General features: G+C 47.4%; 1 protein-coding gene across 8 annotated transcripts; it reads left to right on the plus strand.

Annotated features, from left to right (window-relative positions):
* Window positions 1-26,390, plus strand: SLC41A3 (solute carrier family 41 member 3). Of its 8 annotated transcripts, none has more exons than XM_067003004.1 (11): window positions 1-125; window positions 1,896-2,214; window positions 12,826-12,933; window positions 13,761-13,832; window positions 14,639-14,783; window positions 16,875-17,021; window positions 19,616-19,760; window positions 20,435-20,514; window positions 22,271-22,405; window positions 23,216-23,364; window positions 25,472-26,390. In XM_067003004.1, exons 2-11 carry the CDS (start codon window positions 1,924-1,926, stop codon window positions 25,655-25,657), a joined length of 1,458 nt encoding a protein of 485 aa, XP_066859105.1. In that variant the 5' UTR covers window positions 1-125; window positions 1,896-1,923; the 3' UTR covers window positions 25,658-26,390. The 8 variants fall into 8 exon arrangements, with proteins under 8 accessions (XP_066859105.1, XP_013050816.2, XP_013050826.1 ...); XM_013195362.3 differs by lacking the exon at window positions 1-125 and adding an exon at window positions 761-892; XM_013195372.3 differs by lacking the exon at window positions 1-125 and adding an exon at window positions 768-892 and having other exon boundaries at window positions 1,896-1,930.
* Window positions 26,391-27,117: the final 727 nt, after the last annotated feature.

The raw sequence follows: 27,117 nt of genomic DNA on the forward strand, positions 1-27,117 counted from the left end.
CAGTGTACCCTGCTTTGAGCCCAGAGCTTGCAGGCCCAAAGGCACCATTTTGTCAGTAGGAGCCCTTTAGCGTAGCGTGACACCTGAGAGACTTCAGCAGGATATAACATTGCTCTGGTACTGAGGTATGATTTAATATCCTTGATTGTTCTGGAAATTTGAGCTGCATGATTCAGGAGCCGTGCATGAGTACGGTTACTTCAGTGCGTAATGGGATTTATGTGCTCAGACGTGATGGATGCTGCAATCACATTTCTAACGTTGGTTCAGTAGGGGAGGGGGATGAAATCAAGTCTCTAGGAGTCTCGCTGTTGATTGCAGTGGAGGCGTTTGCACAAGAAGCTTGAAGTGAGAGATGTTGTAATGCCAAACTGGGGGGGGGGGGGGGGGGGGCAGGAAAAAACTGAAAATAGAGGAAAAGTCTTTCCTCAACTCCCAATTGCAGCCTCAGGTTTCTTTCTCCTGTGTTCAGGCGTTTTCACCCTTGCTGATAAGATCAGCCGGGGGTTCAGGCAGCCTGCAGGCTCGGGGGGCAGCAGCTCCACCTGGGGAGCGCTTCCCTGCGGGGCTCACGTCCCGAGGGGGCTCCGGGAGCCCTCCGACCCCCTTCCCCTCAAGCCCCGTCCCCTTCTGCCTTCCGTGGGCCAGGCAGGGCCGTATGACAGGCACCAACAACACAGCCCGGGGGTTGGAGCAGCGCGGCCCCCCCGCCCGCCTCACGCACGGCGCCGGGGCAGGCCCGGCGGCTGCCACTCAGGGCGCCGCGCCGCCTCCGAGCCGCCGGGGGCCGGACTCGAACCCGCGGCCGCCGCGCAGGGCGGGCTCGGCCCAGCCGTGGCGGGCGCCTCCCGCGGCCCTCTGAGGGCAGAGCCCCGGGCAGGGCGAGGAGCCGGTAAGCGACGGGAAGGAGACGGGGACGCACACACACACACAGGGGTTTCCTCCTCCTGTAGAGCGTGGTTTTAGGGTTGTCCATCCTTCCTTCTTCCCTCCTCCGCCGCCCAGCTGCGGCTGGGGCCTCCCAGCGGTTTCCTTCCGCTGCCCAGATGTTGGGTGAGGAAGGGGATGGGTCGGGGCCGGGGTTTGGGCAGCGGGGTTTGGTCCTGCGAATGGTGAACAGCGGGCAGGCAGCGTTAACCTCGGTGGGTGCTGGCGGGAGGCGATGGGGAACGATCCAGGCAGGCAGGATGAGGAATGGTGATGTGAAGAAGTGAGACCAGAGGAGAGGAGAGGAAAAGGGCGACTGGTAACAATTTTGCATGTTTATTTTTTCTCAGAGGATGCTGCTGGGGTCATGGCAGGTTCTCTGTAGGTAGGTGAGTCACATACTGCGTGCGTGTGTGTCAAAGGAGGTGCCAGAGGAAGTGAAAGTGTTCAGATCGGACGGAAGATTAGAGAATTACCCTCTTATTGGGGAGCGATTGGCAGCTGGCTCTGTTATGCTAGGTGTGAGTTACACCTTTTGCTGGACTGCAGGATGCCAGGGTGTGAACTGCTCCTAGTCAGATCCTAAAAAGGGTTGGGTTTTGCTGGGCTCCTCAGTTCTCATGACCCCCTTATGAGAACTGGTGGGTCCAGCATGCAGGCTGCCTGCAGCACCCGCCGCATCCTTTCAGGCATCCCCAGAGTAGGAGTCAGGATGCACGACGAGCACTCCAGTGTGAACGCAGGCCTGGGAAGAGAGATGCAGTAATGGAAGGAGAGTTTGGTTTGACACAATGAAAAACTGAAGGTAAACTAAGCACCAGCATCTGGGTCTAGCAGGGCATCTAGGGTTTTGGGGATAGGTGGTGGTTTGCCTTCAGGTTAATGGAGTGGAGTTGCCAGGGTCGCCAGTCCCTGACCCACCCAGCACCTCCTTTCGTCATCTCACTGATTCTGACTTTGTTTTTCAGAAAAACTCCTTGATTCAAGAAAGCCACCATGAAAGGTGAGGAGGCTCGGCAGAGGAGAAAAGAGGGCAGAACTAGAAATGGAGAGCGATCCAGGCACAAAGCAAAGAGCAAGGGTAAACACAGAGAGAGCAGACTTGGCAGCCAGGAGGCAGAGGATGTCTCTCTGCCCGCACAGCAGAAGCTGTTGGCTGAGGAGAAGGCATCCATGGCAAAGTCACGGGAAGAGTCAGCCATCGCGATTTGCCTGCAGGTGCTCCTGCCGTACCTCCTAGCTGGGTTTGGCATGGTCTTGGCAGGCATGGTTTTGGATTATGTTCAGGTAAGGGAAAGGAACTGATCTGATGTACCTGGTATGGGATAGGTGGGAAACTTCTTTTCAGAAGCAGGGGATTTCCTCCGGGGTTAGCAAGTAAAGGAAAACGTGCAGCAGTTTCACATACTAACATGTCCTTCCAAGGCAGGTATTGTATAGCTGCTTTTGTGAAGCTCTCAGTAGACAGCATATGGTGTTTTTCTGGCCCTTTTTCTGGTTTGGATGTAATAGACACCATGGTGCTGGAGAGTTTGCAAAGGAGCTGAGCCATCTAAGTAGGAAGGTGCAGTCCTGTGCAGTGGTCTTAACTTGGTCCCAGGAGGAGGATGGCTGAGTTGCAGCCCCAAGGGCTGTGGTGGCACAGTGCTTTTCTGCAGTAGGTACAGCTGTATTGCTCCTGGCTCTGGATGTGGCTCTGAATAGTCCTGCATCCCCTGCAAGGAGCCAACCCAGCACTGTTAACACTTTATATATCCAGCCCAGCTCAGGCTGCGCCCCACATCCTTCTCTAAGGCCTTGTAGCAAATAACATAAATCCTTGAGTCTTCAGTCTTCCAGTCTGACCTCTGTTTTTGTGACAGTCAGGACCAGACCTTGCCTCCCATGGCATAGCAATACAGAGCTTTAAAGCAGCAATGAACGCCTACTTCCAGACAGTTTAAAGCTATAGTTAATTTACAGATTATAAGTTGCTATGCCTTTGTACTCTAAGTGACTCTTATTGCTGTGTGCCTTTTAGTTAACCTGTGTTATTTAACTAGCTAGCTGTTGGGTCAGACTGCCCTGAGTTATCAGATACAGTGACACTGAAACTGCTGTGCTTGTATTGATATAACTTTCACAAATCTGGAGGTGTGTACTTTTGCTATTAGCCCCAGGCTGATCTCCCTAAGCTAGAAGAGCTACAGAGGCTTCAGTGTAGGAACAGAGTATCCTTAATTGACCTTAGCATGTGCTCAATACCCAGCAGAATGTCTGCTCCAGAAAATACCACTTCAAATCCAGAACCCCTTGGCAGACTACTTTTGTCTCATTAGACATTGTTCTGAGAGTCTTAAGCAGCCACTTGACTTGCACAAGTTTGTGGTTTTCATTTTTATTTTCCAGAGTGCTCAGACCTGCTTGTTCCTATGGGTCTCTGAAATTAAATGCATGTTACTTCCCATAGTGAGGTATTAAAGTGAGAAATATATTGCAGATAGACTTACGATCTTGGAAGACTGTTTTTCTTTCAGTGTTTTTCCTTTAAGAGTGTTGGGTTTTTTTTTCTTTCTTTTTTTTTTTTCTAGGAAGTATTGGGCCACTAATTTAAACAGAATGTGAAACAAACCTCTTACTCTTCTGAAACCCCAAAAGTCTGGTTTCTGCTTTATGCAAATAAAGAGCTCACAAAGAACATTCACGTTAGTGCTTAGAGCCTGGGGAATGAAGCCATGCAACATCACATAAGAAAAATAGGTCTTTGGCAATTAGCAAAATGACTTTTCATGGGTAAGTGTGGACCACCTGAATGTGTCTCATTATGAAATCACTGCTGCTGGGAACTGCCCTTCCCTTAGCTAGGCAGTCCTGCCCTCAGACCTGCTGCTGTTTCCGTGGGGCAACAGGAGATTCTGCAAGGCTTTGGGCCCCAGGCATTTGCAACTTGCTTGCTTTCAGCTCACCACTTACTCTCAGTCCCCTTCCCTTTCCTTTCCTAAAGTGGGGAACAGAGGAGCAAGGTAGGAAACAGGAATAATACACAGCCTGATCTGATGGAGAGCTAGCAGAGTCAGGAGTGCCGGTGCTTCAACAACCAGGACGTAGGGTCCCCAAAAGGCATTGCCCTTTGAGGGCTCTGAGATGTTAGACTAGCACTGTCTGCTGCTACTGGTTCTGTGTTGTAAGAGTGCTCATTGTATCCTTGTCCCTTCTTTGCAGGGATGATAAGGTATGTTTGAAACTGCATTCCTTGGCACTTGCTATCTTTCTGTCCATTTTTTGAACTGCAGCAGTAGATGGAAGCCCTAGATCAGGATGAGGGCTCCAACAAAGAGGCTGTTTCTGCTTTGGCTGCTTCAGGGCAATCTTACCTGTTGGCTAATTTATGAGAGTAGGGGTATTGGTGTATTTGTGTGCAGAGAAGGGCAGCAGAGCACTCACCAGGTTTTGCCACGAAGAATGCTACAGCCATGAGGTGCATTTTTTTCCCCAACTAGTTATAATCTGTTTCCGGCTGCTTGGCAACGCTCTTCTTCTTCTCAGATGTGGTATGTCTCTTTGCCAACAAATACGATATATCTCTTTGCTAGGAAAATGTGGCACATCTCTTTGCTGGCAATAATGGCATGAGACTTTATCAGAGACTCCTTAAATGCATAACAAAATGACCCAGTGTACACGCACAGGTGCCCTGAACCAATTACCTTTCTGTACACTGATTCATCGGTCGAAGGCTTTTTATGGTGCTTGCTTAGAAACAGAGAGAGCTGAAGCATGATAAACTTGTAACCCCTGCCAGGTTGAAGCTTTAGAACAGGATGTGTTGCTGCTGTGTTTTTAATGTCATTTGAGTCATTCGAGCTCATTGATATTTCCTTTACATTAATGTTGCTGCCTGTCAGCAGTCCTGTTGATGGATGTGGTCATATAAGGTATGCATGTTATCAGACCTTAAAAAGCGTGTAGCTGCTGCCCAGAGCTTGTCCTTTGTTCTTTTTTGCTTGAAGCCTCTGAGTTTCTAACCAGAACTGCGCCTTCATGCCATCGCTGCCCAGTTCCTGGCTGGTATAAAAAGGTCAGATGATGTGTGGTTATTACAGGATTTTTATTAACCTCCCTCTTCCAGCTATTGTGGACTTTTTTCCAGTTAGATTAGCTGAAATATACTCCCTTTTTAGCTTTCAGCTAACCGGACTATTGTTAGGTGAAAGAGGTGGACAAGTACACACCAAGCTATCTGGGAGTGGAGGAGGCTCTAGGGGCTGTCCCAAAATACTAACCTAGGAAGGACGGAGTTTCCCATTTTGTAGCTAGGGCTCTTGTTTTCCACCCTGCTGTGCTTGCAGAGAGGTGTGTTGTGCCGCCTCAGCCCACTAGGCTTGGTACTTTGCTGTGTGTGATACCAGACGAAAAGAAATGCACCATCCAAATGGCTGAGAATGTCCTTAGTTCTCCGTTTATCTACAAGGCAGAAGTATGCCTTGTTCCGTCCAGCCTTGCTAACGCACTTAGCTGCAGGCTGGGAACCAAGTCACGGGGGCAGAGTCCACAAGCCATTAATCTTTACATCTCTTTGCAGAGAGTGTCAGGGAGGTTGATTAGTACAACAAGTATTAGTAAGTCAGTGCAGTTCAAACATTGAATTTGAACTGGATTGAGAAACTTGGATCTTTCATGCCTACCACTGAACACTTTCTTTCACTCATTTCTTTCAGTAGGGCATAGCTGGATTTGAACGTGTGGTTGAATAGTGAAAAAGCCCAGCTGCCAACCTGCTAAGCCAATCCTATACTCTTTCATCCTAAATTGAGTTTTTAAAGCCTTTTCACCCTCTGTTCTAGTTAGTTTTGCCCAAGTTAATTATTGGAAAGGAGCCCCAGCAGAATACCCAGACTTCCCTCTCCTCATGCTTGACTTTGAGCTGAATAGTTCACTGCAGTCTTTACTGAGCAGGATATAAATTCTTTGTATGTGGCTGTGATGCAGCTCTGGTTCTTGGGCTTGTGTCAGCTGTTTGACCAGGGAGACTTCGGGATGAGACCCCCTCTCTAAGTGACGGTTTCTTCCTGGGAGTATGCAGAAGCAGGGTGTTTTGCTCTAGGACAGGAAGGGAGACCAGCTCACAGCATGCCCTGGAAATATTCGTCCTTTCTCTCCTTTGCCTGTGGAGTAGCGAGATTACGGAGCTACCTTAAATAAGCTCTGGCTATGACTCTTATCTTGGCCTTTGCAAACTAGCAGAAAGTTGAAGTGATGACAGCAGATAAGGGTGTTCGCTTTTGAAGCTTATTGGCTGGTTCTCTAGATTTTTTTTTCTCCCCTGAAAGCCAGTCATTCAGAGGTATAGCTGGCACAGAGCGATCGTTACATCCCGTTGAGACCATGGAGGGGACGAGAGGGGCCAGGGTCTAGAAGGGCAGATCTTCCCTCACCAGCTGGCTTAACTGTCACTTGCCCGGGGATGGAAGCTGCATAATATAGTCAGCCGGCAGAAACGTCGACTCATGTTTTCCTTGACCTTTCTTCACCTTGGAGGAGAGCAAAACGGATCCTGGCTGTTAACTCCCCACCTCCTCGGCCTTGGGACAGCGAGAAAAGTTCAGCGTTGCTTATGGTGGGAGTGAGGGAAGTGGGGCCGGCTCGCAGCAAGCTTATATATTAAACCATCGCATCAAAGGCAAGCCGCAGTCTGACAAGAAATGTAACCTGAGGAGAAAGGACACTAGTGCGTTTGAGCACGCTGAAGGATTCTTGCATGACCTGTCACTCTTTCAGTGCTGTAGCCTGAGCAGGTCTTACTGGTTTTTACCGAGCTGGTGGGAGCTGAATGGGGTGTGGGCTCGTTTCTATTCGTCCACGGACATCTCTACAATCTTCTTTTATCTTTTATAATTCCCCCCTGGATATAACTCAGAGAAATAGTGTCCGTCGGGTTTGCTGCCACCTGGGCTCAACCCAGCTGAACCAATTTTGGAGGATACCCTTGCTGCAACCCTCTGGACGCGCTCCTAGGAGGAGAAGAAGATAAAACGATTTGGCATCATTGTTGTAGTTTAAGGAAAAGTTTATTTCTTTTGACTTCGGAGTGAGCTACCAGGAGGATCTGTGTGATGACCTGATCTCCCTCCACTTGCGCTGCTGAGCATGGGGTAACGGTGTTCGACCATGGTGGTCACCCAGTTAGAACTGGAGCTGTGCTTTCATGGCCAGAAGCTGCGTGGTTTCACCTGCAAGTTGACTAGGTCAGCCAGTGGATTTCTCCCAGAGACCTCGTTCTCCATTGCTTCCCAGATTTTCGTGCCCTTCCTTCTGGCTGGCTTGGGCATGGTAGCTGCTGGCCTCTTGATGGATGTTGTTCAAGTAGGTACATGTGGTTAGGCAGCTTCAGTAGTGAGGGGGTGGGCTGCTTCACTGACCTCGAGTATTTGTGGTTTGCTGTGTTTAATGCGTGTGGTCCTGGTAGCCGGTCAGCCAAATGGCTGTGGGCTTTTCCTGTGCTAGAGAGATGCTGTCTGTCTTCTTAAGATCGGTGCATGGGCTCCTTGCGAAGTGGGACAGCGGCTTTCAGAGGGGCTGCCTGATGCCGCTCTTGATGCTTTAGACTGGGTGCTCACTGTACTGCATCCAGCTAAACACTTTGGTGATGACTGCTATGAAGCAGCTGGGGTCAGGCTGCAGTGTATTCCCCTGTTGCATGATATTCTTTCTTCAAAAATGTCTGATAAAGAGATCTAGGTCAGGGTTGTTACTACCTACCGGTTTCACTTGGAGGCGAGTTTATATGTTTTCAGTTCTTTGCAAACAACCTAATGTAATCTTTGGTCTAGAAGGTATTTAGATACTGTGATGAGACGCGTGCCAGCATGAAAAGATAAGCATTGCCTACAAACTTAGTGCTTCTTGGCCAGATTCTGAGGTGGGTGTAAATTTGGAGTAACTTCCATCTACTTCCAAGCAGTTGTGCTGGATTTACACCTTTGTGCCCACAGCCAGAATCTATCCCGTCTGTCTTTCCGTTGTACCAGTGGCACAAATAGAAATGCAAAATTTGATCTAGTTTGGGCATCTAATGCCAGTGGATTTACAAATCAAAAGGCTGGCAGAGTTTCCCAAGGATATATCCTGCAGTCTGAGCTCACTGGAGTACATTAGATTCTCTGGCATTCGTACCACAGCAGGATCTAAATATGGACACTTGAGTGTTTGGAAGGACAATACCTTGCTGTTTTTTTCTTGCACTGGAAAAAACAAAGAAGGCAGCGAAGCTTAATAAAGGGGAATATGAGGAATATCAAAGAAGGGTTAACTGGAGTGCACAGCTGTTGCTATGCTGTGTTTGTTGTCTCCACCTTGTTGTGCAGCGCTCAGGCACAGACCTGTCTTGCAGCATTACAGAAGTTCTCCAACTACCCAAGATGTTATGTTAATATTTAGCAGTTATCTTTGGCCAGATACCTCCGAGAAGTATAAAGACATCGTACGTACCCGTTCCGTACCCTTGGCAGGTGAATAGGTCTTTGTTTAAAACAAATCCAATGCACTTGCTGAGAAGCGGGCTCTGTTAAAGAATGTGACTATAGCAAAACTGATGGAAAACACAGTCCTTGTGTACCTACATTGCACATGTCCTTTAAAATACCAGAGCACGATCTACTTTGCTCACTTTGCAGTATTTGCTCACTAGACTCTTAGAAATGGGGTCATGCATGAAGCATAATAATAGGAAGTATATTTTTTGGTGAAGGTGTTTCCAACTATACTAAAATAGAAGCCATCAGCTCCCAGAGGAGGGAGCTAGTGCATTGAGAATCCCAGCCAGCATCGGAGGGATGTTATTGAGGTAAGCTGGCATGATGTCAACAACCCTCTTTTTAAAAACAAAACTGGTAGTCGGAAAAATCCAGGGATTTTAGCCTTTAAGGATTCGGATTGTTTTTCTGTGCCTTTTTGTCTGTGAGCTGCTTATTTTCAGCTTTTTTTCCTGCAGCATGAGAACTAGAAACTCGGTGTCCTGTCCAACTAAAATCTGAGACTTGGTTTGCTTGCATGAGGCTATGTATCATGAGACTCACGGTGGCAATCGTGAGGGCTCACACTGCAGAGACTACATTTTTTTCTAGTCCAGGAGTCTGTGATTTGCCCATTTTTCAGGGGATGATCTGACCGAGGAATGCTTTGCACGATGTGTAGTTGCTACAAAACATTCTTAGAAAACTCCAGGTCTACCTTTGACAGGGAGATGTGTGGACAAGCTCCAAGATGGTATCTAAAGCATACGTGTGAGTTTAATGGTGCTGCTCTGTTTTGTTACGTAGAAATACAGTGGCTCTGCTGGGAGTCCAACTGTTTCTATAATTTGCAGAGCTGATATTGTTATAAACTGTAGAGCCAAGTGGACAGTGCTTATTTGTGTCCATCAAACTTTACAGGACTTCAGCAATTTCTGATCCATCAAATCAAGAGAGATCTGTGTCCAGCCCAGTTGACATCAAACTCAAACTTGGGTCTCTCACACTGTAAAAGGATGCCCAAAGCAATAGCCATTTGCCTTTTTCTCTTCTTAGGAGCACAGATGATGGATGCAGCCTCTGTGAAGGACCAAGATCACTGCAAGGGTCTTTTCTTGCTGAACGATCCCACTTCAGCCTCCGCTCCAGTGAGCCCTGGCCGGCTGGTCGGTCTGGATTCCAGGCTGGCTGGCATTGCTGGGGAGGCACAAACCCTGTGGGACCCCGTCAGTGTCTGGTCCACTGTTTTACAGTAAGGTGAAGAATCAGGTTGAAGCTGGATGATCAGATTTCAAACCAGAGAGTTCAGAAGGAGAGCTTCCCTTTCATTCTCCCCTTCCACACCACTGCAACGTGACACAGTCCAAACAGAAGTCACAGACATAAGATATTTCTATCCTTTGTTGATAGAAGCCCATGGGATGATTAACATTGAAAGGGATTTTGAATTGGCTTGGGTTTTACAGTCCAGGATCTTTTGATCTTTCTGTTGACTTGTTCGGGGCAATGGAAAACCTGTGAGGTTTCTTAGCTGCTGCTGTGGGAGGATGGAGGGGTAACAGAGGACGTGGCTGGGATTATGAGGACAGCACAGTGTGGGATGGTGGGGTTAGCCTGGAGCTGGAGAGTCAGTCTCAGTACATCACAGCCTCTTTTCCCCTCTGGGATCCCATGAGCAGATCCAACTGCCATGGGGATCATAGGATCAGGTGGGTCAGCTGCAGTGGATCATAGGGTGTCCAAATTCTTCAGTGCCGTGCTTTGCGAGTTATGGCTCTAACTCCATTATGGGTGCGTGAAGTGGGAAAAAGTTACTTTCTCCCTCGGTTTCCTTGTGTGGATTTGATCTAGGCCAGTTTTCCCCTCAGAGGACAGAGATGCCTGCTTGGCTCCATCCAGCTGTCCTTGTTCTGGCAGCTCCTTGCCTGAACAGCCCTAACCCGCCACACCCACCTGCTCCTTCTCCTGGCAGTCCTGCGTAGCAGTGGCACGGGGACCCGTCCATTTATTCTGCATTTCTGCAATCTCTAACACAATGGAATCCTGACTGCTGTGGTATAAATTAGTGTGAATCTGTCCTCAGGCTCTTGGTGAGTCACTAATGAGACTCAAATGGAAGCAATTAAATCAGCTTTGTTTTTATTAGTACAGCTGTGTGATTTTTTTATTAGTTGTTCAAAGCTTTTCAGTGGAATTATATATAAGCCAGCGTCCCAAAAAAATCATACCTCACATGCTAAACCTTCCGTTGTGATGGCTTGAGACCTGTAAAATCCATCATTAACACAAGGATTGAAGCATACATTGATACAACAAAGTCCTATCTGCCAAAGGTGACCTACATGTAAAATATAGACAGTTGAGTTTGTCTCTTTCTTCATAGTTATGTCTTTTTATGTGCAAAATGTGCAAGGTCTTACATATGAATGCCTGCACATTTGTGTATTTTAAATGGTTGAGCTTTTTTACATTGCGGCTAAGAGCTATTTTTTCTCCTCTTTCTTTTGAAGGTGTCAAAGATGGGTTTGGATCTTTTTTTATTCTTAATTAAAGAGGTAGGAGAGAGGGCAATTTGAGTCTTTAAGAGATGTCCGCCCCTTTTCTCAGGTATTTAAGTTCCATGTTAACAAATCCAAACAAAATTGCAGTGTACCAAATAAGGTGACTCTTCTCGTGTTGTCTGTTATTTAGTCACAGTAGATAACTTTTAACATTTTGAAATGTGCCAGGTTCCAGATCAGCAGTGCCAGGAAATAAGCCTCCTCATATTGATAATAACGTTTTGCCTATTATCTGCACTCCTGAGGGGTGTCTTGCACCACGTGTTCGGGGCTGGCTCACCCCCTCTATCATTCATATTGACTCAGAAGGAAGCTGTTAAGTCTTCCCAGCAGACAGCCACACCACCGACTTCCCACAGCTTCTCAGGGCACAGCCAGAGCAAAACACCGAGCCGTTACACCCTGTGTATGTTTCCCAACAGGCTGGATGGTGAATGTGTTGACATCTCTTGAGTCTGTCTCACCTCCCGGATATTCAGGTTTACAAAATCCCAAGGGATGTGGAGAAGGTAGGCAGAGGTCTGTTCATATTTGTCCTCTTGCACAAGAATTCAGGACCGTCATGTGAAACTCACCAGTGACAAGTTCAGAATTAATGAAAGTTCACGTGATGTGTAGCTAAGCTGTGGAAATTTTTGCCCCAGGATGGCACATGGGCTGGAGGGGGTAGATTGCATGAGTACATGAAAGAGAAATCCTTCCAGCAGCGCTAAGTGCACAGAAGCCCCTCCAGCTTAGGACCCTGTGGCAGATAATTGTAGGCTGGAAAATGTACTGGAGAATTATCCTGTATGCTTGTCGTGTTTATAGGTGCTTATTTTATACATCTGAATTTGACCAGTGATAGAGGTAAGAATAAATTAGATGGATCTTCAGTCACTGCAGCTGCTATTTTTTCTTGTATTCTGCTCTTAGATGTTAGGTTGGCTGATTTTACTTCACAGTGAGCTGCTCTGTTCTGCAGTTTCATTCTGATGTGAGCCTCTCTGGCTACAGCGTGACTTTGCAACATCCTTGTACGCACAGGGGGTAAATGAATTATATTGAAAGGCACCGCGTGGTAGATACACTAGAGAAGATGTGTGTTAATCAACAGAGTTTAAGGTTTCAGATCATCTCCAGCGTTGCAGCTGATTCAAGAACTTTGTATAGTTCAGCTTCAGAGGAGCAATGATAATGAAGATTCTGGCCCAGCAGTTCAGGCTTATGGGATATCTTAATTCAAAATCCTTTTTCCAGCTGTGCTGGGAGTGTGCTTGGTAACAGGAAGATTTAGGAACTGCCTGCAGAGAAGACATACAAAAAAGTCTTTCAGTCCCACCACCAGTCTTAGATGCTTAGTTTGAGATTTGGTAAAGAAAGACAGACGTGACTTTTTGTTGTTAGATCATTTCCAGATCTTTGTGTTTGTTCTCATGAGTCTGGATAGCAACGGGAGTTCCTGTGTCTAGTGTCAGTATAGAGGACGGAGGGCGTGCTGCATTTCATTTGGCTTGTGAACGTTAATAATTTCTGATGGTGTTGGCTAATGCTAAAAGGTACATTTTAAGTTGTGACTTTCCAAAACCTGCTGCTGCCTTCAGGAAGGTTTCTACACTGTTAGGATAGTGCTTTGTTGTACATGAGATCAGAAAGTATCCTGCAAGCTAAAAATTGCTTACTTCACTCGCAAAGTGCAACCAGCCTCGGGCAGGATCTGCACACATGTGCCTAGAAAATACCTGTTTTTCTATATACCTGTTTTTCTATAATACCTGGGGCCGAGTTGGGAACCTGCTCCGCTCTGAAGCAACAGCATTGCAGTGGTCAGCATCACAAATTGAGTTATTTTGTTTTCTCCCTTCTAGCACTGGGCCGTGTTTCAGACGATTACAGAAGTTTTTATCCTGGTTCCTGCCTTGGTTGGCCTGAAGGGTAATCTCGAGATGACGCTGGCATCCAGGCTCTCTACTGCTGTGAGTGTTAACCAGGCGGTGGTAGTGGGAGGGAAGGAGTTAGCAGGAGGCATCAAGAGATTCTGCTTTTATGTAACCACTCTGTGTATGAGACAAGCCAGTTTCTGCTAAGTAGAAATTAGCGGTGTGTGAGTGTTAAAATAATGTGTTTGCCCTCATTTTATAAATGGAACAGAGAATTTCTGTCTGCTCTTTGAATGTGAATTAATCCCTGTGAGGCCAGTTGCTCCTATCTAGGGCCTGGTGACACATGAAGGAGACAGAGCCGGGGATCCAGAGCTATCAGCTTTGGGACTGGATTGCTTTTCTGCGGCTATTGACCCTTGAGAGAACCAGGGCTTCCCAGCAATTCCATCTTGGGGGGAGTAGCCTGAGGCTTCTTGGGACCTGCATTAGCTTTTGTTTCTCTGGATGTGATCTCTCAGCAAGGTTTCCTATCTCCCTAAACAGTTCTGTTTGCTTTCAGCTGTTTGGGAGAAATTAGAGCTTAACAGAGCAATTTAGGGGGCCAGAAAGAGGAAAAACAGTTTAATTTGTCCAACATGTGGTCTGTGTGAGATTTGGTGGATGTGCTCACTCGGTTTTAAGGTGGGTTCCCTACAATGCCTCTGCACTTCCTTGTGAGCTTCTGATGCCCCTGGGGTGCTGGTTGGGAGCACATTAGAGATGTCTCAGGAGGGGAGTGCAGGGAAGGCTGGGAGATGCTGACTTGTCCTTGTTTCTCTGGCTTTTAGCAGCCCCTTTCCCACAGGGGCCAGATGAAATTGCCTTCGGCAGCCACCTTTGCCACGGGGACAGGTTTTCAGGGTGTCTCTTTTGATTCCTAGGCTAACACTGGACAGATGGATGATGCTCAGAAGCAATGGAAAATGGCCACCTGCAATTTAGCCCTTATCCAGGTGAGTCACTCCAGCTGGGAGAGGTAAAAAGTCCTTTTCTCTTGTTATTCTGTAGTCTGACGGCATCTGTTCCCAGCAGTTCTGGATCCAGAGCTATTGATTCGGGGCAGATATTCTCAACAGAGCCAAGCAAAGCCTTGACCTCCAATAAAGCTCTGTGTAGCTCTGGAGCTTGTAGTTCATCAGCAAAACAGATCTAGACATACGTTGCCTTTGTGGACAAACTGAAATAATGAAAGAAACTCCTTTTGCAGGGGGAGCTGCAGCACAGTCCCTGTTTCACAACAGCCCCCAGCTAAAGCCTGTCATTTACAGGCAGAGTTTGGGAATCAGCCTGGGGCAGGAGGGGAGAGATGGGAGAAACAAGCTCTTTCTGCTTGTTAAAATCCAGCAACTAGCCTAGAAGGTTGCACATGGCAAGGCTAAAGGGCTTGCAACATGTGTCTGTGTGCTTTCCCTTATCTCCTTCCACAGCTTTCAGCTTGGTAGGAGTGCTGTGTTGATGGGAAGCCCATTTTTGTGTTGACCGGGGCTATTCCTTCACTGATGGACTCAGTGTCCTTTGCTAAAGTGTTATCTGCCCTTTGCAGGCCTCCAGAGTTTTTCTCCAAACTTTGTCAGGATTTTTTTTTTTTAATGTAGCAGAGCCTGACAGGGATGCTGCTTAAATACACAAGCAATCAGCATCTCTGCAAGGGTTTGCTTTTTGCCCTCCTAGCTGTGCAGAAATGCTGCAGTCACGTGGAGCCAGGACTGCCTGGGAGCAGATGTGGCTGATTGCTCACCAGCTGTCTTTTGGCCCCTAGGTCCAGGCCACCGTGGTGGGACTTCTGGCTGCCGTTGCTGCTGTAATCCTGGGAGCCATCTCCAAGGGCTCTGTGGAGCTGAGCCAGGCTGCTGTGCTGTGTGCCAGCAGCGTGACCACGGCCTTCATAGCTGCACTTTCTCTTGGTGAGTTGTTTTAGTTCCTCCTCAGATTAAATGCGCAGTACTCAGGTGCAGAAAAAACCTGTCCCTTCTGCCAGGGAGGCCCAGCTGAAATCCTTTTCGTTTGGCATGGGGATGAGGGGTGGAGGGAGCATTAGTCCCATGTCCACTGCTTCGCTCCTTCTGCTCCCTGTCCTTGCTTCTCTTCTCCCAGGATCTGCTGTTTGCTGGGCTCTTGGCATCAACAGCAGCAATCAGAATGTCCCGTGTTACCTGACTTCCACAAAAAATGCCACGTATCATGGGTGGATGTATATGCACACACACACTTTCTCCATTCAGCTTGGGTGACGTATTAGCCATCCACACTGTCCCTTTCGTAGGGGAGGATTAGCTGATGCCTTGCACAAAGCAGGGTATTGAGAGTCTGTTTGCTAGCAGACAACTCCAGGCCGTGCTCAAGATGGACACCAGAGGATTGGGGCTGTCCCTGTGCCTTACGCGCTCTGAGCCCTGGCTCTTCCTGTTTGCAGGGCAAACACGATGGGGTGGACGGGCAGGAGCTGCTCTGTGACAACTGAGGAGGAACATTTTGTAGGTCTGCCATGTGAGGGCAGCATGATACCCTGAATAGAGGGAGCTGGCAGAGTTGGGTATAACAAGTTTTCTAAGTGAAAGGAGCAAGTCGGAGCAAGTGCATATCCTGAAGCTGGAGTCAAAGGGTGATCGTAGATGCCTTTGATGAAGAACATTACATGAGGCAGTTGTTAAAAGAGAAAAACAGCAGCCCAGCTTTCATTAAACTCTTCCCTTCAATCTCTCTGCTCAGTGTGATACAGAGAGGCTTTGCTGCTGAGCCATTGCAGGCTTTCAGCTAGCAGTAGTTTCTTCCCTGGGCATGGCCACAGCCGGCCTGTGTGTGGGTGTGCACGATGGGAAACTGGTATTTTTATGGCCAGGGAGGGAGGCAGCGGGAGCTGTTCTGTGGGGAGGGGAGTGTGGGTGTCTGGGAGGGCTTTGGTGGAGAATGCTACAATGTGAGGATGTGCTTTTGTATAAGGCACGTTGTATTGAGGAAAGTGGCATTTTTTAGGGGAGAGCTTATGCTCCTGTGCATGCTCAACTTCTGTGGGCCTGTGCAAACAGACACAGAGGTTGTGAGCAGGAGCAAATCCTTTCCCAGGCTTCCTTTGGCTGTCACGTACAGGACGATTTTGAAGAGATGTCATATGTCCTGTCCCAAGGCTGCCCTGGCCAGTCACACAGCAGCGAAGGTTGGCCAGATGGAGTTTATGCCAGGGGACCCTTCCACAGACCTGTGAGAGATCTGGTGGCTGAGGATTCTCACGTGTTCATCAGGGCTGGGATCTGTGCTAATTAACCTACTTGGGCAAGACAAACTTCTCTCCTTTCTGACAGTCTTGAAAAGCTGCTGAATTTTCCAGGTGCAGCTCAGAGCGTGGGGGTAGGCGGGTGGTGTGAGCCACTTCCATAAAAACCCCATGGCTCTGGAGCTGCTCCCTGCACCATCCCTCACCATGTGCAAATTAAAGCAGCCCAAAGACTCTGGGCTGCGAGGGGTCTGTCTGATGGCTGAGCTGAAAAGCTAATTCAGGCTTTTGCTTACTGTGAGTAAGCTCGCTGCTCCTTGGTGGTTCAAACTCTCAGAAATTATGGTCTAATATGGAAAATATCTTTGTGCTGCAGAATCCAGAGTAGGAGATGGCACCAGGAGGCTGCCGCATGCCTGCTGTGTGCTTATCTATGAGTGTGCTTCGTGCCTGGTTCTGCTTCAAGGCAGCAAAGATTAGGCTGCTCAGGAGGGGAGCTTCTACATTTGGGCTGCCTGCTGGTATCTCCTTTGATCCCTGGAATCTGCTTGTGTGCCTCTGGGCCTTTGGTGAAGTTCATAAGGGCAGAGGCATGCCCTTCAGACTGGTGAAAGCAAGAGGACAAATTCCTGGGGATGTCCAGTATTCAGCGGTGTGATTCCGCTATGGGTGATCTGCTGCTTGCTTTCCCCAGACCCTGCGTCCCTCTGGGAACCAAAATAGCAGCTCCAGGGTGAAACGCAGCAAGATGCTTCCTCTGATGCCTGCTCTGTGTCTTCTCTAGGTCTGGTGATGATTGGCGTAATCATTGGAGCAAGGAAAGTTGGGATCAATCCAGACAACATCGCCACACCCATAGCAGCAAGCCTTGGAGACTTGATAACCCTTTCCCTGCTGGCAGGAATCAGCAGTACCCTCTTCAAATACATAGGTAAGGTGTTTAGCAGGAATTTGCAGCTCAGCAAGAGATGAATCCTTGTTAAATTATTGCAGGGCACTTGCACATTTCTGGGATGTTTCAGAGTGGAGGCTGTTCGTGAGGTGGGAAAATGACCACAAACACTTTTTCCAGGCAGTCTTTTAGCAGCAAACTGGAAGGCAGAACCTAAGAAACACAACTAGTATGTCTAAAAGAAATGACCAACGTGTATCACATAGCTTTAGATAAGAAGGTTGATGTATGTGACACTGTTCGTACATCTGTCATTAGTGCAGCATAACTACTTTCTGTGCATGGTTCATAGCATGCCCCTCCTCACAAAGCTATTTTAGGGTTTTGGCATTTGTAAAGTATTCTCATGTCTTCTCATGTGGAGAGTCGTGGATGAACAAGATGATACTGTATTCTTGGAGTTAGGGAGATAGTGCTGCATTGTTTAATGCTCACGGGGCTCTGAGTAGGCGTTGTGGCTATGAGGTTAGCTGTGCTGCTGGTTGGCAAAGACTTGGGCACCTGTTGACATTGAAAAGCACAAAACATGTTGCAACTTGGTGGTATATGTTTGACTGTTGCTTGTAAAGTGCTCATCTATTTACCATTAGCGTAACCTAGAATAGGAACAGGAAAATAAAGAGATCCAGAAAGCTCAATACCATTTGAAACCTAAACTGTTGCTTCAGACTGTGAGCAGCAGTGAGAGCAGCTGTTCCCAGTTTGCATAACTCATTCCATGTGCCAGAAAGTGAGGGAGCACACATTGCAGGGAGAGGCCCATCAATTGCTTCCATGCAGTTCTCCTTGGGCTTCAGAGGTGCATTTTTTTATTAGGCTTTTTCCATGACGCCATGACACCTGCCTCTGTACAGTTCATTTGCCTTTCAGTTGCTGTGCCTCTGATAACATCTCCCAGGGAACACATGGCAGAACAACATGATAGCCTCTGTGGTTGTGACTAGAGAAGCATCTGTGATGCTTTCAGAGTAGTTTAAATAGTTTCAGCCTCCTGATATGGATAATACTCACCGCACAGACACCTGATTGTTGAGAGCAGAAAGTGAGTCAGGTAAAAGGAAGGCACCATTGATGGCGGTTAAATAAATCCATTTCTCTCCCCAGTGTTGTAGTAAGGGATAGAAGATGATGTGACTTTTGGATCCTACCAAAATGTATCCTTCAAAAATACCAGTGGGTCTGTAAGTTTGGGGTACCATGTGCCTTCTGGTACAGTACCTTCTCTTTACAGAGAATACACCCTTTCGCCAATGAAGATTTCTGATTTTTTAAAATCAACCTTTGACCTCCCCAGTCCATAATGAAGATATGAACTGTATCAATGGGTTGCAGCTTGCTTAGGGGCTCTTCATGGTGTGGCAGAGTTGGTATGCAGAGACCTAGGTCCGTTCATTCCAGCAGGAGTCTTTCTGTAGGCTTCGTAAGCTTTGATAGACACCAGTGCTGTGTGTATGCATCGTTCAAGAAGGAATTAATCGCCCAAAACAACGAGGGTGGGGGTAGGAAATCCAGTACAGCAGCTAAGTCTGTCATACAACCCGTCTGTCCTAAAGGTGGGTAAGTGCCCTGACAAAACAGCGACTATTTACACCCCAGAAGTGGTTGCATTTCAGTGCTGACTAAAGCCACATGTAAAGAATGCATCCCTTTGTGTAAGAGCCCTTGATTCTGGGAAGATATCATCAAATCAATGCTATCTCATCCAGGTAGCCTGAGGCCCTGACAGTGTCATTTTGAAAAATGTGCACTTCGAGCCTGCAGTCTCCCAGATTACCTGCAAAGCCTGTGTTACAAACCACTGGCAATGGCCCCAGCACAGAGACCAGATGGAGAGCTTTGTCGAAGAAGTGTTTTTATATCAGAAGGGTTGGCATCATCCCCATCGCTTGAAGGTGTTTCTCATGGTTCTGAGTCATGTTTATTTTCTTTTAGTTTTGCACATACACTTATTTTTTAAAACCTTTGCTTCTAAAGGTCACTTCAAGGTTATGCCCCTACTGAACGGAAAAAGCACCTAATGGAAACACATGTTAGCTAGCATGAAAGAAACCCTGGATCGTAACTGGCTAATACATGCAAGAGAGCATTTGTCCCTGTAGAGCAGGCCAGCTGCTCACTGAGCCTGCTAGCTTATCACAAAAAGTACCTATCACGTCTTGTTTTAGATGAAGGCATGAGGTGTCTGTCGTAAATCTGACGCAGCTTGCACATAGGAGAGTTCCCCCTCTTGCCCTGCTGTTTTATTTGTACCCTGAAGCTGGAAAGTTTGTAACTTTTGTCTTGCTTAGTTGGAGACAAAGTTGGAGACTTGCACATCTTCAAATATTACTTGCTTTGAGTCCTGCTGATTTTCAAATAGCATCCTCTAGCAGTGAGTTTCAGAGGTTAATTATGGATTTCTGTGGTGGAGTGAGGTGGTCATGTGGGGAATATCTTGGTTCATATGATTTTTCTGTTAACGTATCTCAGTCTGAGCCAGATCCCTGCTGCCTTTCTTCCAGACTTTATGCAATACAATTTTGGCAGCCCAGGAAGCCAGGGGCATTTAATTCAAGATTTCTTTTCCTTGCCAGATATGAAATACCTTTCTCCTCTGATCTGTGCTGTCTTCATTGTCATGATCCCACTCTGGGTTGCTATCGCCAAGCAAAGTCCTTCCCTTGCTGAAGTTCTGAAGTCTGGATGGCAGCCGGTCATTGTTGCAATGAGCATCAGCAGGTAAACCAAGAAACAACCCCCTCTAGCCCACACGTTTGCGTGTTACAAGGAGACCCTGTGCTTATTTAGAAAGCCACAGAAAGGGAATCTGGAAGGGAAAGCGGAAGGGTATCTCAACAGGCTATGAAAAGCAGATAGGGAGCTCACAAATGACTGGAAAAAGCAAGTCATTGTTTTAAGTCCCACTCATACATTCACGTACCACATGGGTGCGAGCCAGGAAACCAAAAAGGGAGATGATAACCGTCGCAAATAGTCAGACTTCAGCCTCATTTTTATCCAGCTGTAAACGACTCTAGTGAATGTAGGGCCAGGTAGTTCGTTCCCCTCTGTGCTCCATCATTCAGACCCAGCTGAGACAGAGTTTTGAAAACTGCTAAAACCAGTATAGAGGTTTAGCAAAACTTTTGGCAAGGATGGTAAAGCTTCCCTGACTAGTATTCGTTTTGCTCAGAGGGGGTCCTTGCTGATCTTCTTATGCTATTAACAAAAAATGCAAGGCTGTCAGTGAAAACAGATGTAAAAGGAGTAAACGTCTGCTATAGGGAACAGTCCAGCACTTGCAATGGGGAAGAAGCAATAATCTATCTCAGTGTGCTGTTTTCACAGCATAGGAGTTGTCCTGGGGAAGAGATTGATTCACCCTCTTTGCCTGTCCTTTTTTTTTTTTACAGCATTGGTGGACTCATCTTGGACAAAACTGTAACTGACCCGAAGTTTGAAGGCATGGCTGTTTTCACACCTGTGATTAATGGTAGGTTGGCCAGGGAGGTTATGTGCATGCTTTTATTTATTCCTCCTCTGTCTTCTCAAGGGTTATGCTGTCCACTGTTGTCCCTATGCAGGAGTCTCTTTTCAAGTCCCTGCTCCCATCACCAGTGGAAGTGCAGCCACTGGTCCCCATTACATCTCTACTTACTGGTATTTTGAAGCATCTCTGGTGCAAAATAGCAGGCAGGGCTGAAACATACTTAGAGTTGTTGGAAAGGTTAACAACGTCTGATGATTATCTGTGATAGCTATGCTGACACCTTCACTTTCATAACATCAGACCTACTAAGGATGTCACAATAAATCCATTTTCTGTCTCTCTTCACTCACTAATTTGAGCTGTGCAATCATCCCCTAAACAGATTGATGATAAAGACTAATATATTATGTACACATATATATGTATACAAGATTATGTGTATAGATTATATATATACACATAAAAACATCTTTTGTGTGTATATTTATATTTGTAAGAAGCCTCACAATACTCTGTTATACACACACGAATGTATCAATATAAACTGCTAGGGATCACTGAGAATCTACTGGGTCGTTTTTCTGCTCTTCTAATGTTCCTTGCAGACCAGGCCCATTCCAAGGGAAACCCATGTTCCTAGGGAAGGCTTGGCCTCATGCCACTGTCAAAGCATGGTGTCATCTTGAAATGTCAGAGGGTGTCATCCAGCTGTCACCTTGCTGGATCTGCATAAAGACAGCCGCCTTGGTGACAAACTCTTTCCAGCATGGTTAGCCAAAGATCCCGATTAGGAAAGTCCATATGTCAACAGCCGTTTAGGTGAACAATGGCTGACCCAGACATCAGTCTCTGGGGGTGGGTGACTGTTTGGCAGAGCTCTGTGACTTTGCACAGGTAACTACGTTGCACGTGCACGAGAATCCTGCAACGAGTTAGCAGTATGTGTTTCAGAAAGCTTCTGTGTTGGATGTGCTGCTCTGTCAGGGTGTTTTCGTTTTGGTTCCACTCTGGCAAATCTCACATTTAATGATGGATTATTTCCTTCTTTAAGGCAGGGAAAACATGAGAAGCCTGTGCAATCCAGCTCAATGTTACCTTTTCTGTGTCATTTCTACCCTGCACACACTCAGGATGGTGGAAGTTTGCTCCACAGATCATCAGCCCTCTATTTTCTGCTGGAAAATATAGCAGCTTTTTCATATTTGCTAGAATTAATCAGTCTGGAAGGAATTAATTTCCTTTTAATTGCCTAACATATTTGGGCTCTGATTCATTCTCATAGGGTTCCTTCTTTAACAAGTGTGTCAGATGCCTTCAGACAGACACATAATCACTCTCCATGATGTTTGTTGTCTTGTTCTCTGACTGAGTAAATCCAAGCAGTGGCCAAGAGCAGCAGCTGCCATTGCCTGCACTGCTTTCCCCAGGTATTGCTCACAGACTGCACCAAACCAGGTGCAATTACATCACCTTCAGAGGCACGTTGCATTTACTGCTGATGCTGGGAAGCCAGGGAGAACGTTTCCAAAAAAGCAATGAGAAGGAGACCATCACTGGAGCCATCCTGATTTTTTAAAAGTTGTTCCTGCCAGGTGAATAGCACAGCTTCACCATGACATGTGGGATCAGATTTTCTCACCGCTGCTCCTAGAGAGCTTGTAAGTGAATGCAGATTGACCTGTCTTGGGCTAGGTTTGAGGCTGGTATTTCCTGCTGCAGCGAAGGTGGTGTACTGGTTTACCATCTTTTGTCCTCATAGGTGTTGGAGGGAATCTGGTCGCCATCCAGGCCAGCCGTATTTCCACATTCCTGCATTTCTGGAGCATGCCTGGAGTTTTGCCGTACAAGATGAGGCAGAATTGGCCCAACCCATGCACCACATTCTTCTCATCAGGTAGACCTTGAACTCTAGGTGTCCATGTCTCAAGGCCCGTCATCACAGATAGCTCCTTTATCAAGCCTGGTTGGCGCGAAGGACTAGGTGGGTTTCAAAGGCAGAACTCCCTTTCTCCCTGGTGGGGAAGATCCTCAGACAGGCGAGCAGCATCTTTGCAGTAGGCAGTTTGAAAAAAAGCTTGTGCGTCTTTGCTCACTAACATGTAAAGAAACTGGTTTTCAGGGAACGCTAAAGAAAGTAACTGAAAAGGAATCTGAGATTTTATCTGATAGAAGGTGATTTTAACCGTGGCCAGCCTAGAGCCATCGCCTGTGGACAGTGGGCTGAATAGTGTTACCTTACTGAAAATCGGTAACTCCTCCACCTTCAGCAGTGGATAAACCTAAACATCATTAAAACTCAGTTTGGGTCTGTTGTCTTTTTAGACTGCAGGCTCACTCGATTTTCCCTGCTAGAATGCGAGTTACTGCTGGAGCAGACTAAAAGCTGGGAAAGTGGGTTGCAGCAAGACAGAGCAGAAGCAGTGGGAGGCAGAGAGCTGCTGAGAAGGAGTGTTTAGAAGATGTAGAGTGAGAGGATCAGCATGGAGCACGTCTTTGGCACAGTTTTCAGTGCCAGACAAAGCTGCTGGGCTCATACTGCAGATGCTCCAGATTGCTGCATGATCTAGAAAAGGCATTAGCAATGTGTTTGGTGGGAGGGGACAGACCCAACTCTACGTACCAGCATTAAAATACACAACCATCTTCTGTTTTTTCCCCACTGTCTGCAGTCGCTGTGATCACTGTCTTTGTCTGTCCTCTGCAGAGGTGAATTCCAAGTCAGCCCGAGTCTTGTTCCTCCTGGTTATCCCAGGGCACCTCGTGTTCCTCTACACCATCCACCTGCTGCAAGGAGGCCACACGTCTCTGTCCTTCACCTTTGTGATGTTTTATCTGACCGCTGCTTTGCTTCAGGTAAACCCCAGCTTTTCTTCCAAAAGGAACTTCTTGGATACCACAAAACCAAAACAGTCTCCAAGCTAGACAGGAGTCATGCTAAAGCTCCCAGCAGTGGCCCCCATTTCTGTTCATTTCAGGCGTCCTTCCTACCAAGCAAGCTCGATTTTCTACTCATCCAGTAATATTTCACCCTAATTGCCACCGTGCAGTTTCCCACAGAAGCACACCTGCCACCAAGGACGAGGGAGGGATTAGAATGAGATGAGGAACAAATTACTGTCATCCACAGAGCTGCAGTAGGCAGACACACGTAGCATAGGTACCGCTCACTGTAGGTGGCACCTTTTTTTTTGTTTTTTTTACCATATTTGCTCCTTGAGTTTCTAAGCCACAATTATTCCTACTGGTCATCCTAGTAAGGAGCAAGTGAAAGACTATGAGCCCCAGCCAGCAAGTTTCCCCACTCATTTTGGAAACCAATTTCATATATCATGATCTCTCTGGATGGGGCCGTATGAGTCAAGAGCGAAGGGAAAACCCAGGCCTGGGAAGCTCGTCGCTGAAAGTAAAGGTTTGGGGTCAGCAACGGGCAGTTCAACCAATTTGTTCTGCCTGTTCCCTTTCAGTATTTTCACTGCCCTGTAAACTTTGTCGTCTCACTCAGAAATGCATGCATCTGTCACAGACTCACAGAGGCTCTGACTTCACTTGCCCTTTTAAATCAGTAATTCATTAGGTTGTAGGGCGAGGCAGCTGGCTTCTCACTTTGCCTTACAAGCAGCCTTGTGTCCACGGGTGAATTCCTTGCGTGTGTAAACAATCAGTTTTTCTTGACCTTTGCACAACCCGAAGCCCAGCACCACAGCCATAGTTGTAAAGGAAAATATTTATTCTTCTCTTTATGCATCGAGGTAACTCCTCAACCAGAGCCAAGCATGAAAATACACTGAATAAATGACAGTGTAAAGAGCAGAATCCCAGCAACGCCACTGACCCCAAAAGACTCCCATGGAGCCCAGCAGAGGAGAATGTGCTCAGCCTGGTTCTTTCTTCTCCTCCATTACAATTTACAAAGAAAACCAGAAAGAATGAGAGGGGGAAGTTCAGTTCAGCTGGAGGAAGCCCAAAGAGAAAGATTAGGGGCCTAGAAAACATGACCTTAGAGGAACAATTGAATGGACTGGGGTTAGCTAGACTAAAGAAGAGAGGCTTGAGAAAAATCTGGTAATAGCCTTTAAACTACTGAGTTTCTGTGGGGAGGGACAGAATAACGTTTTCTCTGTGGTCACTAGGAATGAAACAAGAAATCCTGGGTTTCAAATGGAAAAAGACAGATTTATGTTAGACCTTGGAGAAAAGAAGAACAGTCAAAAAAAAAAAAAAAAAGCCATGGGGCTGATTGCTTACAGTGTGGCATCTCCATCTTTGGGGGTGGTTTAGCATACATTTAAACACTGTCAGGAAAGATGGGGACATATTTCACCCTGCATTGAGGCAGAGGGATGGACTGTATAAAACTCTCAAGTTTCTATCCAGCTTTAATTTCTGTGATTCTGCTGTTTAATTTGCTTCCTCCACCTCCCTCTCCCTGCACCCAGCTTGCATTTTGCACCTTTAGAAATGCTGCCTCTCTCTTTGGTTCCTGTTGTGCTGTGGTCCCCTATGGAGGGACTGCAGATGCGGAGTGCAAACTCTCCCTCCTTAATTCAGTTAACTACACGGTCTTTAATCTTTAAGAGAAGTATTTTCTCCTCCATCTGTTTATCAGAAGCAGGAGCAAAATAGGAATTAAAAGATTCAACAAAGATTTTAAAATTGTTGAGATGAAAAAAATATTTATTTTTTTTTTAACGTGTCAGTGCTGCTTGGGATAACTTTGATGTAAAAACTGCCTCAAACTCTAGTTGCCCACTGAGACTTTTGGGAAAAACAAAGTAGACGAGATTTGAATTTCTGATGGAAAGAAGAAGGATGAGGAGAAAAAAATCTGGTTGCAAACTTACGCATTGGGGCTGCCTGCATATCCGCAGCAACCCTGTTTCTGCTGAAGTGAATGGGAGCTGAGGGAGGGTGTGTGTTGCCTTCTTGCTGCATCACAGCAGGGCCTGTCTTGCCTCTCCAGGTGGGAATCCTGCTCTACGTGGCCGACCTAATTGTGCGCCTGATGTGGAGGAAGGCGCTGGATCCAGATAATTTCTCTATCCCCTACCTCACTGCCCTGGGGGATCTCCTGGGCACTGGATTCCTCGCCGCCTGTTTCCGCCTGGCTTGGCTCGTCCACGGCGCAGACATGACCCTGGGGAACTGAGACGACATGCGCTGCTCCACATCACTCGTTCGACACGGTGCTTTCCTCCGTGACAGTGGGGTGCTTGGCGATGAGCGCTGGGTCACCCGGCTGGGTTGGGCCTCCCCTGCTGCCCCCGCCGCCCTGCCTCTCCTCCCCGTCGTGCCTTACAGCTGGGCTCGCCCACCCGGAGGAATCAGCACCCACAGACTTGCGCCGTCGCATCTGAGTAAGCCGGGTTTAGGCAGTGCCTGCTGCTCACACCCGCACCCGGCCAACGTGGCACTAAGGAGCTTTTGGGCTATATTGTATTGAACGAACGTTTCGGTCGGCTTCAGTCCCTAGAACCAACACAGCCCGCAAGGCGGCTCCAAAGCCTGCTGAGATCGCTGCGTCTGATCCTGCAGGTGTCACAACATCTCTGTCCAGCTCTGACTTGCCATCCAGGAAAATATTGTATTCGCCCCCTTTCCCTGGAGGAGGAGAGCATCCGGGTCTTTAAACTCGTCTCCTCTCTGTCGCTCAGATGCTCAGGGTCTGACGCAGTGAGTGTCTCGCTGGCTTGCGCCCAGCAGGAGGTTATCTAGGGATACCACCTACCTAAGCCAGCAGCGTTGCTGTTGTCTGACCAACGAGCTGGATTGAGTGCATTTTGGGGGTAGGAGGGCTGGTTTTGTTTTTACGGTTTATGAAATGTCCAGTAGTTACAACGTTTATAGAAACACACACAAATAAAGTGGTTAAAAAAATGGAATGCTGTGGATTTGAGGATGTTTTTTCTTGCCATGGGTCTGCCTGCTAGGAGACAGTCGCCTTGTTTGAGGACCCACCAGCTCTTCAACATCTGGATTTGAGCTGCGTTGGGTGCCTGCTGGCCTGCGGCATTTTCTTTGCTCCTGGTGCTGCTGTGGTGCTGGGGTTCTGCACAGGGTTGACAGTGGCTGAGGGTCCCTAATGGCAAAAGCTGTTCATTGCTGGGAGACCAGGTGTGGGGAGAAGCACTCCCTGGACAAAACCAAGCTGTTGTTCCCCTCCTTTCCCAGCCTCTCTTCCTTTTTTAGATTTGAAGGGTAAATAACCCCACACCAACTGAGCTGGGGAGCATGTGTGCACCAGCTTCGTGGTGGGGACGTGACAGCATTTGGGGCACCCTCTCCACCACCTTGGGCCTCGCTGTTTTATCTCTTGCTGCAGCCCAGGCACTGTCAGCCCTGAGCACCTGCGATAACTGCAGCAGCAGCGGTGGCTGTGGGGGCTTGCACGGAAAACAAAGCAAGCGTCTGATTGCCAGTCCCAGTTTGAGGGAGCTGCACTAAAAGATACATACATATTTTAATAACTTGAGCTGAGCGTTTTATTTTGTGCACTTTTATTAGTGCCAATTTGGCACTGGCTTGAGCAGTCCTGGCAAATAACTCCTCCTGCCCCAGCACCAGCTTTTCTCTTCCCCACCTTGTTGCATGTCCCTGCTGCCTCAGAGA

Source organism: Anser cygnoides, chromosome 10, assembly GCF_040182565.1.
Source record: "Anser cygnoides isolate HZ-2024a breed goose chromosome 10, Taihu_goose_T2T_genome, whole genome shotgun sequence".
NCBI classification, from domain to species: Eukaryota; Metazoa; Chordata; class Aves; order Anseriformes; family Anatidae; genus Anser; species Anser cygnoides.